General features: G+C 36.8%; 1 protein-coding gene across 1 annotated transcript in view; it reads left to right on the top strand.

Annotated features, from left to right (window-relative positions):
* The window catches only part of adamts20 (ADAM metallopeptidase with thrombospondin type 1 motif 20), a 134184-nt gene that overhangs the window by 22423 nt on the left and 96611 nt on the right, over nt 1–15150 (top strand). The window contains exons 4-8 of the mRNA XM_015382335.1: nt 5396–5649; nt 8914–8997; nt 10724–10848; nt 10933–10973; nt 11120–11225. Coding sequence (XP_015237821.1) covers nt 5396–5649; nt 8914–8997; nt 10724–10848; nt 10933–10973; nt 11120–11225 — 610 coding nt within the window. The remainder of the gene's footprint in view (nt 1–5395; nt 5650–8913; nt 8998–10723; nt 10849–10932; nt 10974–11119; nt 11226–15150) is intronic.

Raw genomic sequence — 15150 nt, 5'->3', positions numbered from 1 at the left:
AACAACCATTCACACACACACCTAAGCAGAATTTAGAGAAGCCAATTAACCTGACTGTGGGAGGAAGCCGATGTACCTGTTGAGAACCCACAAATACACATGGAGAATGACGCCAGGCTGGGAATCAAACCCAGAACCTTCTTGCTGCAAGGCAGCGGTGCTACACACTGCAGTCCTATGTTACCTTTATGCACTCTGCATAAAGGTTGACATTGCATACAAATGTGGAGTAAATACATGTAGTGCATTTAGATATGCTGTAGACAAATTAGACTCTAAACACCAAGGGAGCTGTACAAGGAAGAAATAATAGGAAGAATAAAAGGAAGAAAAGTGGTTGTTTGTATTCATTGCTTTTTTCTGTGTTTTTATTTGACAGTTGAGACACAATAATTTACTAACTATCCTGGATAAGTAAAAAAACTGACTGTCGTCACTCACATGTACCTCTGACCAGCGTAAAGTGAAAGCGGCTCCGTCTAGACAAGCTTGTATGCGGCAAGCTTGGGATCGAGCTCAGTTTGGGGTCCCATTTGGACGCAGAGTCACCCCCTGCAGTGTCTCTGTCATGATACACCTATAGAAAATAATTTAATATTTCTAAAATTAGGCTAATCCTTATGTTAAATCTTACACAGTGTTGCTTGAAAACACAACTAAAAAGCCTACAATAAAGAAATCAAAATAAATAGGATTAGCAATGTGAACCTGGATTACTTTTATCTTTATTGGAGTGCGATCTTTAGGACAATTCAATTCATTTATACTTCATCAATCCGGGAAATTAATTTTAGGTAAAACCCGTCCAAGACATGGGGGCATGCGTTGTCTCAGGCCTTGAGCCGTAAAAGGCAGCAAGGACTTCATTTTTATTATTGTAACAGATTTTCCTCCTTAAACCAATAGTCCATCCCTCCTGGATAATTACAACCTTTCTCACATTGTAATATAATATGATTACCATTCGGCATGCTAATAATTATTGTTACAGTGGCATTTAAAATAGCCACAAGAGCCCAGAATGGTGAACATGTTGGTTGGTTTTTATATAAAGCCTTGCACACAATCAAGTAATAGATTTTTCTTTTATTTCATAAGGAACTCTTGGAGCTTAAGTTTATGATACTATTTACCTAGATCTAAATGTGTTGGATATGGATGTATTCTATACTTGAATTTGGCTACATGGTGAAGTCATATCTCTCTGTGTGTTCGTATATGAGGCCCATCACCCTGTCTCCTCGTGGTGTAAGCGGTAGCTCACTACCCAGTTAGAGAGAGATAATACCTCAAAGCAATTTAGCTAATCTGCACTGATTCAAATACTATTATATCTTAGAGCATACAGTATGTTCATCTCATTTTTCCCATCTCACTTTTGCTTAGTGTTACTCTGAAGAGGCTGGTGGTCCTCTGTGCCTCGATAATCCCTTTGATGTCTGTATTGATGAGCCTGTTTAAGAGGTTTAGTCTCATAGTTTTGGCCCTATTGAGTTTCTTCCATGAAAATCCACATCTAAGTTGTGAGACAGCAGGCTGGTTTGTGTGCAGGGCCACTGATGGGCTTGACTCTAGCGCAGATGTTAAGACTGACATAGCCTCTCAGCAGCAACAACTGGGACTTGATGTGCCAGAAAGTCACGCTCTGTCTCATGTACCCATAGAGGGCATTGCTTGAATAATCATAGAACAGTAAACGGATTGCCTCCCCACCATTTCTATCCCTCTTAGTCTTTCAAGCAGATGAACACTGTCTCTCTTTGTCTAGACTATGGAAAAATTGAGTTTGTGAATACAACTGAGCTCTTCACTATCTTTGACTTTTCCAAAGTTGAGAAGGTTTTTCGGGATGGAAAAAAAGAAAGCTCTGAAGAACTAAACTGCTTTGGTATCATCTTTTATAACTGAGTTAACACAATATGATGTATGTTTATTTATATGCTTAGAGTAATTTGTTGCTTACCTAAATAAATTTGCTGTTACATGCAGAGCATTGCAATGAATATTCTGTAGGTGTAGCAAAGAATTATGGGGATCAATAGGGGGCTCTGACCCCTCTTTCTGGATTGGTCATAGGGGTCACCTGGAGGGTGTTAATGGTCATTCAAGGGTTCTGGTGGGCCATTAACTCACTCGACAGAGTGGTTTTGCTCACATGTCTCATTAAAGTGTGAATCAGGTAAGGGCAGGTGAGAGGTGAATCTTCAGGGTATTCTGTTTCCTAAAAGTGCTCTGTAAGTAGGTGACAGGTCATATTTAAGCTCCCTGTTGAGATGGTTTTTCCTGGTTAAGCAGTTGCCTAAAGAGAACTTTTCAAGCAAAAAAAGTGGTATTCATTCATTTTCAGTCTCCCTTTAAAACTTTTTTGCAGAACTACTTTCAGTTTTCCAAAACAGTAAAAAAAACAAAAAAACAAAAAAAAACAATCCACTGGACTTTGTTTCCAAGTTTGAAGATTTTTCGCTTCTCATCCAGGAAGCTCTTTTAATTGAAAATTTCCGAATTAGTTGAATTTGAAGCTTATAGTAGCCCCTGGATTGTTTTTTTTTTACTTTTTGGGAATGACTATGACCTGGATGACAGAGAATCTTCACCAGCATACATTCAGTTTTACAGAAATCATAGCTGCATGTCTACTGCAAGTAGGTGTCATTCCCTCTTTAGAGACAGCTGTTTCATCAACCTTATTTTTGCAAATACCAAGTGGTCATTTTGGATAGAGTTTTTGAGAATGATGACTTATTTCTGCACCATTTATTCAACCTAAACCCCAACATTTGGACAAGTTCAGCTAATGACCCAGTTATCTGATATTGATTTGACATTTAATGAAGCAGAAACAGATCTAAATTCCACAATTTGATAAGAACTTAACCACTCAGTTATATATTTGGCTAAATTTTTTTGATGGTTGTCCAATTGGAAATGGGGTAAGCATCAATGTCACTCCAAAGCCCAATTCTACCACCATTGGGGAATTTTTTAATGTGGAGTTGTTGTGTTCAATGTTATGGTTGTGTTTCATCTGATTAGAGCACCCTTATTTATGCTTTCTGTGTCTCTTATTTGGTAAGTGATAAGCTTCTTAAGACTTGTTTTATAAAAATTACTTTGCTCTTTTTCAAAAGGTCAGTTTTGTGGAATGTGTGACAAATCATTGTCCCGTCATCATGCTAGGTCTTTAGATGAGCTGTGGATCTCTCCAGCTCTTTCAGAGATACTCTGGGGCAGGCATGCAGTTTATTAATGAAAAAATCCCAGAATGCAAATAGCAATGTGAGACCAGCGTTCAATGAACTGGGCAGCTGTCAATATTTTTGTGCATCCCTTAACTTGATCCCTTCGTAACAGAATTTGCCCCCCCAAACACATTAGTACTTTTATTGTAATATTGCTAAATAAATTATAAGCATTTTTGTTCATCAGCCAAATTAAATATAACACTAATTTGCAAATCAGTTGTGCTCTTTAAATATATATTTTCCTGCTTTTAATAAAGTTTCCATTGACCTTAGAATGTGACAGATTGAGTATTGAGCTGGAAGAAGCAGGAAGGTGTTCTTGAAGGGATGGTTCTTATGTGATATCTAGAAGCTAACAAATGGCTTTTATGCTGAAAATAGGGATTATAGTAATTATTTATAGATTGTATATACAAAATTGGTTCTGTTGGTTTAAAGCATTCGAATGTATTAATTATCTTATAATGAGGTGGTCTGATTAGTAACAGATCCAACCAAACAGTTTGCAGAATGCACCCTGTCAAGATAAGAGAGCTGCTTAATTTTAGAGGGTCAAATTAGGCACTGCATAGGCCTCTTCATTGCATTTTTATTTAATTAACTGACACTTTCTGTTGGGAGGCTGCATTTTCACTACTGGTTTCATCTCTGGATAATGGATTGATCAATTCTGAATAGGATGATCACACTTAGTATTATTTTAAAACCTTACACAGCTTTAAATATTTCTGCAGCTTTATTTGTGGATTTTTTTCACTTTGCTGTAAGTTTTCTATATTCTGTGACAAAGCTATAAGGTAGACCACACTTTTGTGCTATCTTGATCAAAAGCATTTGATTATAATCTCTTTTTTTCCCATTTATGTCTCTTAGGAACTATCTCTCAAAGTTTGTGTAGACCCTTGAACGTGCAATTAAGTCCCCTTTAAACTCTGCAAGTTTTCCCCTTATTTTCTTTGCTTGAGAAACCTGCTTACGCTTATAGTCTGCCCCTGTCTCCCTCTTTTAACTTCACTCTGTCATGATGAAGGAATCTCCTGGTCAGAGCCAGATCAACACGTGCAGTTCAGCTGAGAGAACTTAGCCTGCTGAAAATGCCGAGTCGTCTGCTGTCATCATGGTCGGGAAACTGTTGTTGAATGCATTCGACTGAAGCCTGCAAATAAAACCATTGCTCCTTGGCACTAAATGCATTTGGTATACTCCTTAAAACATTTTACATTTTTTTGTATTAACCACCAATAAAAGAAAACACTGACCAGGCTCCTAGTGAGTGTAAGCAGTGACTGTGGTCTTCTGGTACATCTGCTGCAGACTCATATGACACAACAATGTCATATCTAATAATAACAATATTATTGTGAATATATTCCCACTCCTCTATATCAGCCTTTAAATTTGTTTTGGCTTTTTCCTATACAGCCTGTTTAAGTCATCCCCCTGAACTTTAGAATGATAAATATTTGAGTTTGACTCCACCAAGAATGTTTTAGGTCATTTTCAAGTCAAAGGGTCCAGTTCTGCTTTAGTTTTGATTACAGATGTCCTCACGTTTAACTTAAACACCCTCAAGAAATGTATATCAATTTTTATGATGGTGTGTTGGTCAGGTCTAAACCTCGACACTTCCAGCATTTTCAGTTTATGTATGTATTTTATGCTAAACCGAGCTTTTTTTGTGTGTCCAAATGATGATGCTTCAAACTAACTATCTGAAAAACGTTATTCATATTTCTTAATTCAGGCTCTTGGTGTTGATCTTCAAAAAAACAACTATTACTTTTCCTTCTTATCCTTAGTATTCAAAGGTACACCAAAGTGTTTGTTTGAGGTTGAAACCTGTTGAATATAATGATGTGAATCTAATGTCTTATAGCTCTGACTTATTCTGGCCATAAAAAGTGGAATTAAATGTGAGGCTGACCTTATTTTCTATACATGTACAGTATAATGTATTTTATATTGCTATATAATGTATTTATTTGAACATTTTGCAGAAAGATTCATGTCTAAATAAGTGATTTAAATTAATTTATTGTATTTTTAAGCTGTTACTTACATTTACATCATTACCCACATCTTGGATGAACTCCTTAATTCATAATAACTTGATTTGAATTGTAGTAATTGTAAAAAAAAATGTGTTAAAACAGAAAACACAGACGGACCTTCCACATTCAAGATCAGAGGAGGTATTGTTGAGGAGGTGGATTCTCTCAGAGTGACCATAAATCAGCATCACCTCGATGAAAAGAACGCTACTCACAACAGCACGTCTACCCCTCGGAGGCGCAAACGCTTCCTCTCCTACCCTCGCTACGTTGAGCTGATGGTGACCGCGGACGCCAAAATGGCCCGTCACCATGGACGCAACCTGGAGCACTACATCTTAACAATCATGTCAGTAGTAAGTAAAATAATACTTCTAAAATTATGATGTTTGCTTGGATTGCTTGCTATAATTTAACAACAAGTTGTTGGTTTTTAATGCCATGTGTCTTCCTATCTAAGGAGCCATTGATTGTGTTTGTTTTACACTTGTGACCCAAATGGATATTTAGCTATGTCAGTTTTGAGCTTCTTGATGCAGGTTTTCCAAATTTATTTATTTATTTATTTATTTTGCAGAGTAGAAAAGATCTGCAATCCAGTTTTAGCCTTATTCCTGACACATCTAAATATAACTAAACCACCCTAATTTTTTAATATATGTGTCAAGCTGCACTATGTGTTTTGTGTTTGTAAATAAACATTTTAAAATTCATATTCTAAGGCCTCATGCAGGTTAATGACAATTAATGACCTTTCTTCCTAAAACAACTTGGCAAAACCCATGTACATAAATCCATCCGTTTAAAGATTAGTATGTAAATTAATGGAAAAACAAATCAGAGACGTCCAGAAGAGAGAAAAAATTCCCCATAAGTAAATAGTAGATCTAAGAAGTGAGAATATAAAACATGTTTTTTGCACCTACTGTAGTGTTAAAAGCATTTCCATCATCAGGTTTTACAGTTAGAAACCTTGCTTGTAAACATTGCAGTGGCTTAAGCTTAATGGAGCCAAAACTACAGTGCCCAGTTAATTGCTTCTGCAGCTGAACCCTCACTGAGTCCCAAAGCAGTCGAACAGTCAACCGACTCTTAGTCAAACTGTGCAAAAAAGTTTACGTTAAGAGTTGAACGGAACTGCATGTTCCCTCTGCCATGTCTTTCCAGTTTCATTAACCGCAGATTCTGAGCACTTATTAACATAGGAGAGAGTAATGATTGTCAGTGTTGTGTTGTTGTTCAAAAGAGGGAGGTCAGTAAAACAATGTGTTAGCTTTTATTACCAGGTTTAAACACAAGTCGAAGATTCCCCATGGTCTGATAACCTTAAAAAATCTCACAGCCTTTACTCCAAAAAGTAAAAAACAAAATTAAAGCAGAAAGGCATCAAATTATTTTGTTTCCACTTCCACTGAAGCAGGTTTAATGTTTTGTTGGTGATGATGTTTCTGTAAAGTTTATCTCATTTACTTTGTCAAAGACATTAATCCAAAAACAGCACTGAAAAAAGTGAAAGTCCGTGTCATTTGGTTAAATAAAAAATGATAGTGTTTGAAATGAAAACTTGTATTTTTGTTTTAAAACCATTCATTTTACTTTACAGTAAAAATAAGTTGCAAGGTAAATATACCTCAAGTCAAAGGTAATAGTGTCATAACACCACATTGTGAAAATCAATAATCGGATAAGGTCTGTCCTTCCCACAACTAAGTTTGAAAATATGAAAGATTTACTCCTTTAGATATCCATTCATTCATTCATTTTCCATCACGCTTTAACACAGCTGGGAGTCGAGGGGTGCTGGTGCCGATCTCCACCTGTCTATGGGCGAGAGGCGGGGAGCACCCTGGACAGGGTGCCAGTCCATCGCTGGGCAACACAGAATCAAACAACCATTCATGCACAAACTCACACCTAAGGAGAATTTAGAAAAGTCAATCAACCTAACAGTCATGTTTTCAATTGTGAGATGAAGCCAGAGTACCATTAGAGAATGCATGCATGTAGAACATGCAAACTCCATGCAGAAAGACCACAGGCTGGGAATCGAACCCAGAACCTTCTTGCTGCAAGGCAGCAGTCCTACCCACTGATCCACTAAGCAGCCCTTATGATATCATTTAAATAAATATCATGAGCTATAAATCCTATAATCTCTATGATCGATAAATTATGATGGATCAATGTGAAATAGTGGATTACATTAAAGCGTCATGTATCTAATCTCTGCAATAAATACACTTTTAAATGTATACCGTTTCACATTTTGGTTCAGTATCACACATTGTTGACTTAACTTAGACAAGAAAGATCAGTTTTGATCAGTTCAGAATTAAAGCTTGAGTGAAACCGATTAATTTAGCTGGAATCATTTTGAGTAATTAACATTAGGTAAAACATTTTTCAGTGAGCAGCCTGAGCCATATGGGCTCTTTGGTCCCTCCACTGTGAGTTTTAATAACTTGGAGCAAAAGTGATACAGGCATTAGCTGTACTCATAAATATAGAAAAATGGCTTGTTTCAGAAGTTTTAGGATTTTTTTCAAGTGAAATTGGCATATTTTTTCCAAAACAGAATAGGAGGTAGAATCTAGAAATCATACTTAAATTTTTTTTTCATTAGAATACAAACTAGATTCCACTTTAATAATCCATTTTTACAGGTTATTTTGTCAGATAAATAAACTAAAATATAGTTTTCTCTTATCTTAACGTAGACATATAAATAAAAATGAGATGCTAACTGTAAAACTAACCAATTTATATCACACATAAAAGTTGAAAAGATATATCTTTATAAGGTTTTATTCTGTAGTATCATAGGTAAATAAAGGATGTTTTGGTTGTTTAAGGGTTGCTGGCTTTGGCAAACATACTTGGACACTGGCTATTATTAAACATAACTTTGTGCTTAGATGGTTGTGTTTTAAACATCTCCCACAAAGGCAATAAAACTGTCCATTTAGATATCTGCAAAGCCTATTAAAATCTGTCTTTAAAGTTCTGATTAAGGATGCAATTAATATTTATAATAGTTTTATGTAAACGTCTAACAGAAGTTGTAAATATACTTGTACTGTTTGCTTTAAAAAAAACATAACATTATCCTGCTGTTTTTGTTATGTTTCTTACATTTCTATCTCTGTTTAGTTTGATCAAAGATCCTTCAGGCTACAGCGGCCTCAACCTCTGATTGTTGCACTGGTCACATAACATTCACTGAAGCAAGAGGAAATGCACCCACATCTCATATGTCACTCTTAGAGTAAGAGCCTGCAAAGACAAGCTCCCTACATGTAGGCCGAGACCACGTTTGCCTACCCCGAGGCTAAGACAAGCTAAATGTTTATGGTAGACTAATGAGTTCCTGTCAGGAGGCCGGACGGAGCCCCAGGAGACCCCTGGCCAACCATGACTGGGGGGTTCCAGAGCAGCAGAAGATTGATTAGATATCTGCTGTTTATCTTATCCAAACTGAGGGATTTTTACTCTCATTAGACAAATTAAACCGATATAATACAAAATTATACAGTAGTTATGATGTCCTAATTTATCTTAAAGTCTGTGCAGGTTAGTGGAGATGTGCATTTTTTTGTCTCTGTGTTTTATTTCTGTTACAGGTAGCAGCAATATACAGAGACCCCAGTGTAGGAAACCTTATTAACATCATGATTGTCAAGCTGGTCGTCATCCACAATGAGCAGGTGAGTACAAGGACCTTGACTGCTCTTCAGTGTATGCAGGTCTTCAGTATGGCTGACGTCATCACAGGTGTCTCTGGTTTGGATTTTCTTTTTCAAGTGGCCTGCATGAAATTACTCTGCCTTCCTTGTCAGTCTCAAGTCACATGAGGGGTCTTCTTTCCTTGGAGAACAAGTGATACTTTTGTAAAGCACCTGCAAAAGGGAATTGGCAGTGGGGTTCCCTGAAGATGCATTCTAGATTTTGAAAACTTTCTATAATGTTTGGAGGCTAGGTTAAATTAGAAGAGAAAAATATATTTAAAAGAAATCCTAAATTGTGGACAAGGCTTTTACTCATTTGAACTTCTTTTATTTAGCAGGGTTTTAAAGATCTAGTTCAATGATTTTGGAGTTGGGGAGCTGCTAAAGGATTATAGGCAGTTCATATGTTACTTGCAGGTGATATATCTCTTACTATTTAATACTACTCTAGTCCTAAACCGGACTTCTGCAGTTCCATAAAATAATATCTTAAACATTGCAAAACACTACCAAAATATTATTTATAGCACAAAAAAGTAGTACAGACTTTCAAATCTAAATGTTGTGTAAAAATATACCAAATTTGGACTCAATCAGATGAATCATATTTATTTTAGAATGGTATTAGTGAGAAATTTCTTAGGCGGAGAGGCCATTTTGGCACATTTATCCATAAATGTCATCAAACTGTGCCAAATATGTTTTTTAATACATCATTTTTACTCATTTTGAGATCATTTTTGCAGTGTGTTTCTTTCAGCAGTAAATAGATCACGGCCAGACTTGATCTTGAGTGGATAATATCCATCCAATGTAAATAGGCTAGAAATGTTCTCAACACCTTTTTTAATGACTAGAGCTTCTCCTAATATCATCTCACTTAAAAGCTGTTTGTTTTTACTATCTGTTTTTCATCTTATTTCTCAATTTACACCTATATTCTTCAATAAACTCTCCTGACAAAGTTTCTGTTTTTGTGTAATTTTCAAATGCATATACTGTACGATTTTTTACGCTTTTCGGGCCAAATCTCCAGTTGTGCAAGAATTTTTTGATCGGGCCGACTTCCAGCCTCATCGTACGTCATGTAGTGTATAGGGGGTAACGAGGGCGATAAGCCTCTCATGACCACCTCCCGATCAGGAATCGTAAGTTCAGGAGAAAATCAAACATGTTTGACATTCAGTTGGATGTTGAAGGTTGCATCAGGGCGTCGGGCCGCACAGTGTCAGAAAGTGTCGTACAGTTTGAGCTTTAGTAGCGTGCAACAATTGAAAATATCCCACAGAATACAGTACGCCTGGCTTTAAGCTACAGGAACTGTACTATGCTTGCAATCCTTTTTTCTTGTTAATAATGTGCTGAGAAAACTAAACTTAGCAGTGTGTTTGGAATTTAAAAAAAAAAACGTGATAGATGTCCTTTTCTCCTTCCAGGTAGCCATTTGTAGATATCAGATAATGGTTATTTTTGAGATCAAACTGTTTTAAGACAACAGAACTGCAATTTTACCTGTTGTCTCTCAAACAAACATTTGGCTTTGCATTATCAGTGAAGAGAACCAAAGAAAGTGATCTATTTTATCAAATATATAAACAGCTTTTTAACATTTAAACAACACTTTATCTATACTTAACAAACCTGTTAAGTAACTGTAAATTAGGGATTTCTTTTTAATCAATGAATCCCTTTTCAACTGAAACAGGAGGGGCCCACTGTGAGCTTCAACGCTGCCACCACGCTCCACAACTTCTGTGTCTGGCAGCAGGGCCAAAATGTCCAGGACGACAACCATCCTTCTCACCACGACACAGCACTTCTTATCACCAGGTGCACACTCATCTGCAGTGCTTATTAATCCAACTCGTTTGTGTAAACACACATCTAAGAATAATATTGTCTTTCTTCCTACAGGGAAGATATTTGCCGTGCAAAAGATAAATGTGACACTTTAGGTAAACTATATTTTTACGTCCCTTTCAAAGCAATTTCCACCTGACATGCAGCAGCTCATAAAATGTTTAACAATCTGTTTATTAAACTATTAACTGTAAAATATGTGAATTTTTATGTATTTGTTTATGTGTGTGTTTATCTGTAGGGCTTGCAGAGCTTGGCACCATGTGTGACCCGTTTCGCAGCTGTTCCATCAGTGAAGAAAATGGAATTAGTGCCTCCTTTACCATCGCTCATGAGCTGGGCCATGTGTAAGTTGCAGTTCAGAGCCTGAAACAACCTCTTTCACCTCTAAACACACACACACCCACATAGTGCATGCATGAAAAACCCGTCTCACCCCTCACAGCTAGCCTTGACAACAAAGCTCCCTTTAAAAGAGATGCAGGGTGCAGCAGCCACAGGTGCAAGACATAATAAAGTTCATAAAAATGACTTGTAATAACACAGGCCTGTAATACCCTCCTATACAGCTCCAGTCAGTCCACTGAACTCTACTTTGACAATGACAAGGTCGGAAAGATTATAATGTGTACATAAATGAAAAAGCCCAAAGTACCCTGCAAGACTATTTACCTTTTGTCTTGTTATGAAAAAACAAATAAGGTACTTTATTAGAATTTTAAGTAAAAGAAAATATTACAAACAAAAAACAAAAAGTTTACAGTGAATTTCAAGTTTTTAATACTGAGAATAAGCAGTCACGTTGTATTTTATTTAGGGATATCAGAGTAAGGTGGGTGGTTTAAATGCACACCCCATTTCACTTTACAACTCATACTATATACTATATATTTATGATGTTTTCTTTGTTTTCTGTGACGTTGAAGCCTTAGCAATTGGACTAAGTATTGGGTGCCCACTCATAATCCTTCCTCTGTCCACTTGTGATGTCATAGTGCAATCATGTGTGAGTCCCCTAACATTGAGTGACAGCCGTGCTATCACAATGTGCGTGTCTGGCAGGGATGCTGTTTTCACAACAAGCAAACACTGACACATGTGTCAAGTTAGAAAACGACCTGTATAAATTATCCGTCTCAAAATGGCCAAGTCAAAACACATGACCTTATCTCCAGCATGGTCTGCTGTTTATTCCAAACATTCCTCTGAGGCCAAATCCCGGTAAATCACGTTTTGCCTTCTCGCTCCTGCGGTTCTGGTTTCAGGTGATTTTAATAAGCTGCAATTTGAGAGGCATTATTTTCTACTTCTTCCTTAGATCTGGAGCTTAATTCATAGGTGATTTTCCATCCCTTCAAAGCTAACTCTTTGCCAAGTTTTCTCTTTTCGTTTTTCTTCTTTTGTCTCTTCCTGCCCACCTACTTTGCAGAGTGTAATCAGGAAAATAAAAGAGAGATTTTCTTTCTTGTCTGGCTGCGGAAAGAGAAAAGGACCAGTGTCAGTGTGTAAGTCGCAGCTTGAGAATGGCAGATATTCTTCTACCTCCTCTGTCACGCTCACGCATTCTTCCAGTGGAGAGATTGAACCAGAGCAGCAGCAGATGGATCTCACTCCCTCCCTTCTTTTTTCCCTCCAAGCTCATGTGGATCTGTTTATGCTAAAGTTTAAGCAGCTGGAGGCCCAGTTGGCGCTGACTCTGACTGAGGTTTGAGGGTGGTGTAGGCCCTCCGGAGTGTTCAGCGCGCTGGGAAAGCCTGTGAGGAGGTGGGAACCGCTCAAGTGGGCTGCATATTAGAAAAAGACTTAGCCTAAAGGATGGGAGGCCTTTCTCAGATGTCTTCAAGGACGTGTGATGGTGAATAGACATGTTAGGGATTTAACTGGCATCCCTTGATAGCTGTTAAAAAGTGATGTGGGCTTTGATGAAACATTTTGCTTTGTTATTGCAGTCAGTTCTTACAACAGTCATTGCAGTCATGGTTTTACAACTACAATTTCAGCTTCAATTGAACAAATATATAGAAGTAATACATTCTAGATGCTGTAAGAGTTATAGAATGAGATATTTTGCAAAGCCTCTAAGCATGTGCAATAGCCGTTCTCTCTAGATGTTTTACTAAAGACCAAGACTATTCACGGCAGTTTAGTGTCAAAGTGCTGGTTCCATTCAGATGCAACCGATATTTTTTTTTATCTAAAATTTTTAGCTCTTCCTTTTGTGCCCTTACAAGCCAATGATGAGAAAATTATGGAATAAAAACATGTTTTTTTTTTCTTCCTTCTGTTTAACACAAATAATCTGAAGCAATGCCAAGTGGGTCTAGTCCTTTACCTGCTGCCTGCAATACCTCATCATGTTCTCTTCATAGTTGTAAGTTTGTCTAAGTTGTCAGATCTATTGCACATCTTGCATGTAGAGAGGCTCCACTAATGCATACGTTTGGATTCATCTTAATGTTGTGACAGAGAAATTCAGTACAAAAGTTTGAGCACCAGTGAAACCATCTAGCTTTAAATACAACAATAATCTTGTCTAATAGTTTGATGTAAATGCTTACAGTCCATTCAAAAGTGTGACAGAATCGATGCTTTTGGTAATTATTTCACAAAATACACAACCATTGTGAAAAAGCTTACTGATTTCGAGGTGGTAGCCTACTTCATATTATGTTCCGCTGCATATAAACGTTTTTTTTTTTAATATCTAGAGCCTGTTGCATATTCAGCTGACTCATGTGTAACGTTTGTAGATGTTAACGTTTTGTTCACATAATCAAACCTAATTATTATTTTCTTCTGCCGTGGTCCGCTAATGTCTATGGCGATGCTAGAATGAGCAACTAATTTCCCTGAAAGTTCTGTGCTTTTTTGTTGCTCTTTCACATTTTGCCCATTGTCATCAATAGATTTGTCAGAATTGTCTCACTCGATGACTTTGAAGTAGACAAATTTTTCATGCTTAAATGTCTGTAATGTCTGGTAAAGAATCGACCTGTAGATTAGGAAAATCCTAGGAACTGTGGAGCTGTTCTTCATTGTACTTACAGCATGAAGCTTTTTTGGGGGTTTGTTTCTGCCAACTTTAAACATTTAGATACTGAGATTGTGGACCTTTGTCTGGAGAGCTCAGTCAAACTGGATAGACAGTCTAATTGAATTTAGGTTTTGATTTTGAATGGACCATTCAATGGCATAAATATGTCTTTATTCATTGCTATTAAGTAGGGCTGAAACAATTAATCGGATTAATCATAACTAATTGAATATTGACATAATCATCAACTAATTTATTAATCCATTAGTTGTTAACTGTAATGTAGAGACCGTAAAACATGGCTTCAGCTGACAGAGAAACCAACCTTGAGCAGCAATTATACCAAAATTGTAAAAAAAATATATATATATACATACAGACATTTTACATTTAAGATAAGAATGTTTTCCGTCTGTCAATATGCTCTATCCAGAACTCCTCAAGTGGAAAAGTTTTAGTTTCACCTGGTTTAATTTCACAAAATGTCCTCTTTAAGGAAGATTTTGCTATCTGATTATTAATTGATTAATCGAAAGAAATAATCCACATATTAACGATTTGTAAAGCAAATACTATTAGCCCTACTATTAAGGCTTGACATCCAGATGGAAGCTGAAATGTTGTCTGTAGCAGAATTGCCCAATCATAACCCTAACCTATCTCCCATAGATCAGTTTTCCTGTTCCTGCTAAACAATTGCCTATCTAACCTAATTTATCTATTGAACCATGTGAGGATGGTATATTTTGTCCCTTTAATGAGTTGTCTGAAACTTTCAATGCAACTTCCTCTGAGTTGTTTTTAGTGTTTCTTTGTTTGTTTTGCTTTTCCATCAGAAATACAGTCTAACTCCAGAATTTCCCTGAAGGAGTAATCACAAGGGATAAATAAAGTTGAGTCTAAAACTAATTAACTTAACTAACATCTCTGTTGGATAATGTCCCCCACCCCATTCATGAAGCTGTTGCAGAACTGGAGAGCTCCATCAGTGACTGACTGCTGCACCCTAAATGCACCAGGGCGTGTTATCACAGATCCCTCCTCCCAGCAGCTGTAAAATTCTATAGCCACTGCTCCAAACAACCTCAATAATTTGTTACATTTATGCTGATTTTGCACAGTTTCTATCGTAGTCAGTTAAATAACATACTGCTTTTGCACATCTCTGATGTTGCTGCTATTTTCAAATATCCATTACTGTATTTTATTGTTTATCTTTTAACTCTCCGCTATTATTT

This window comes from Cyprinodon variegatus, unplaced genomic scaffold (genome assembly GCF_000732505.1).
Source record: "Cyprinodon variegatus isolate N-32 unplaced genomic scaffold, C_variegatus-1.0 Scaffold255, whole genome shotgun sequence".
NCBI lineage: Eukaryota > Metazoa > Chordata > Actinopteri > Cyprinodontiformes > Cyprinodontidae > Cyprinodon > Cyprinodon variegatus.
This window is presented reverse-complemented; position numbering and strand designations above follow the sequence as displayed.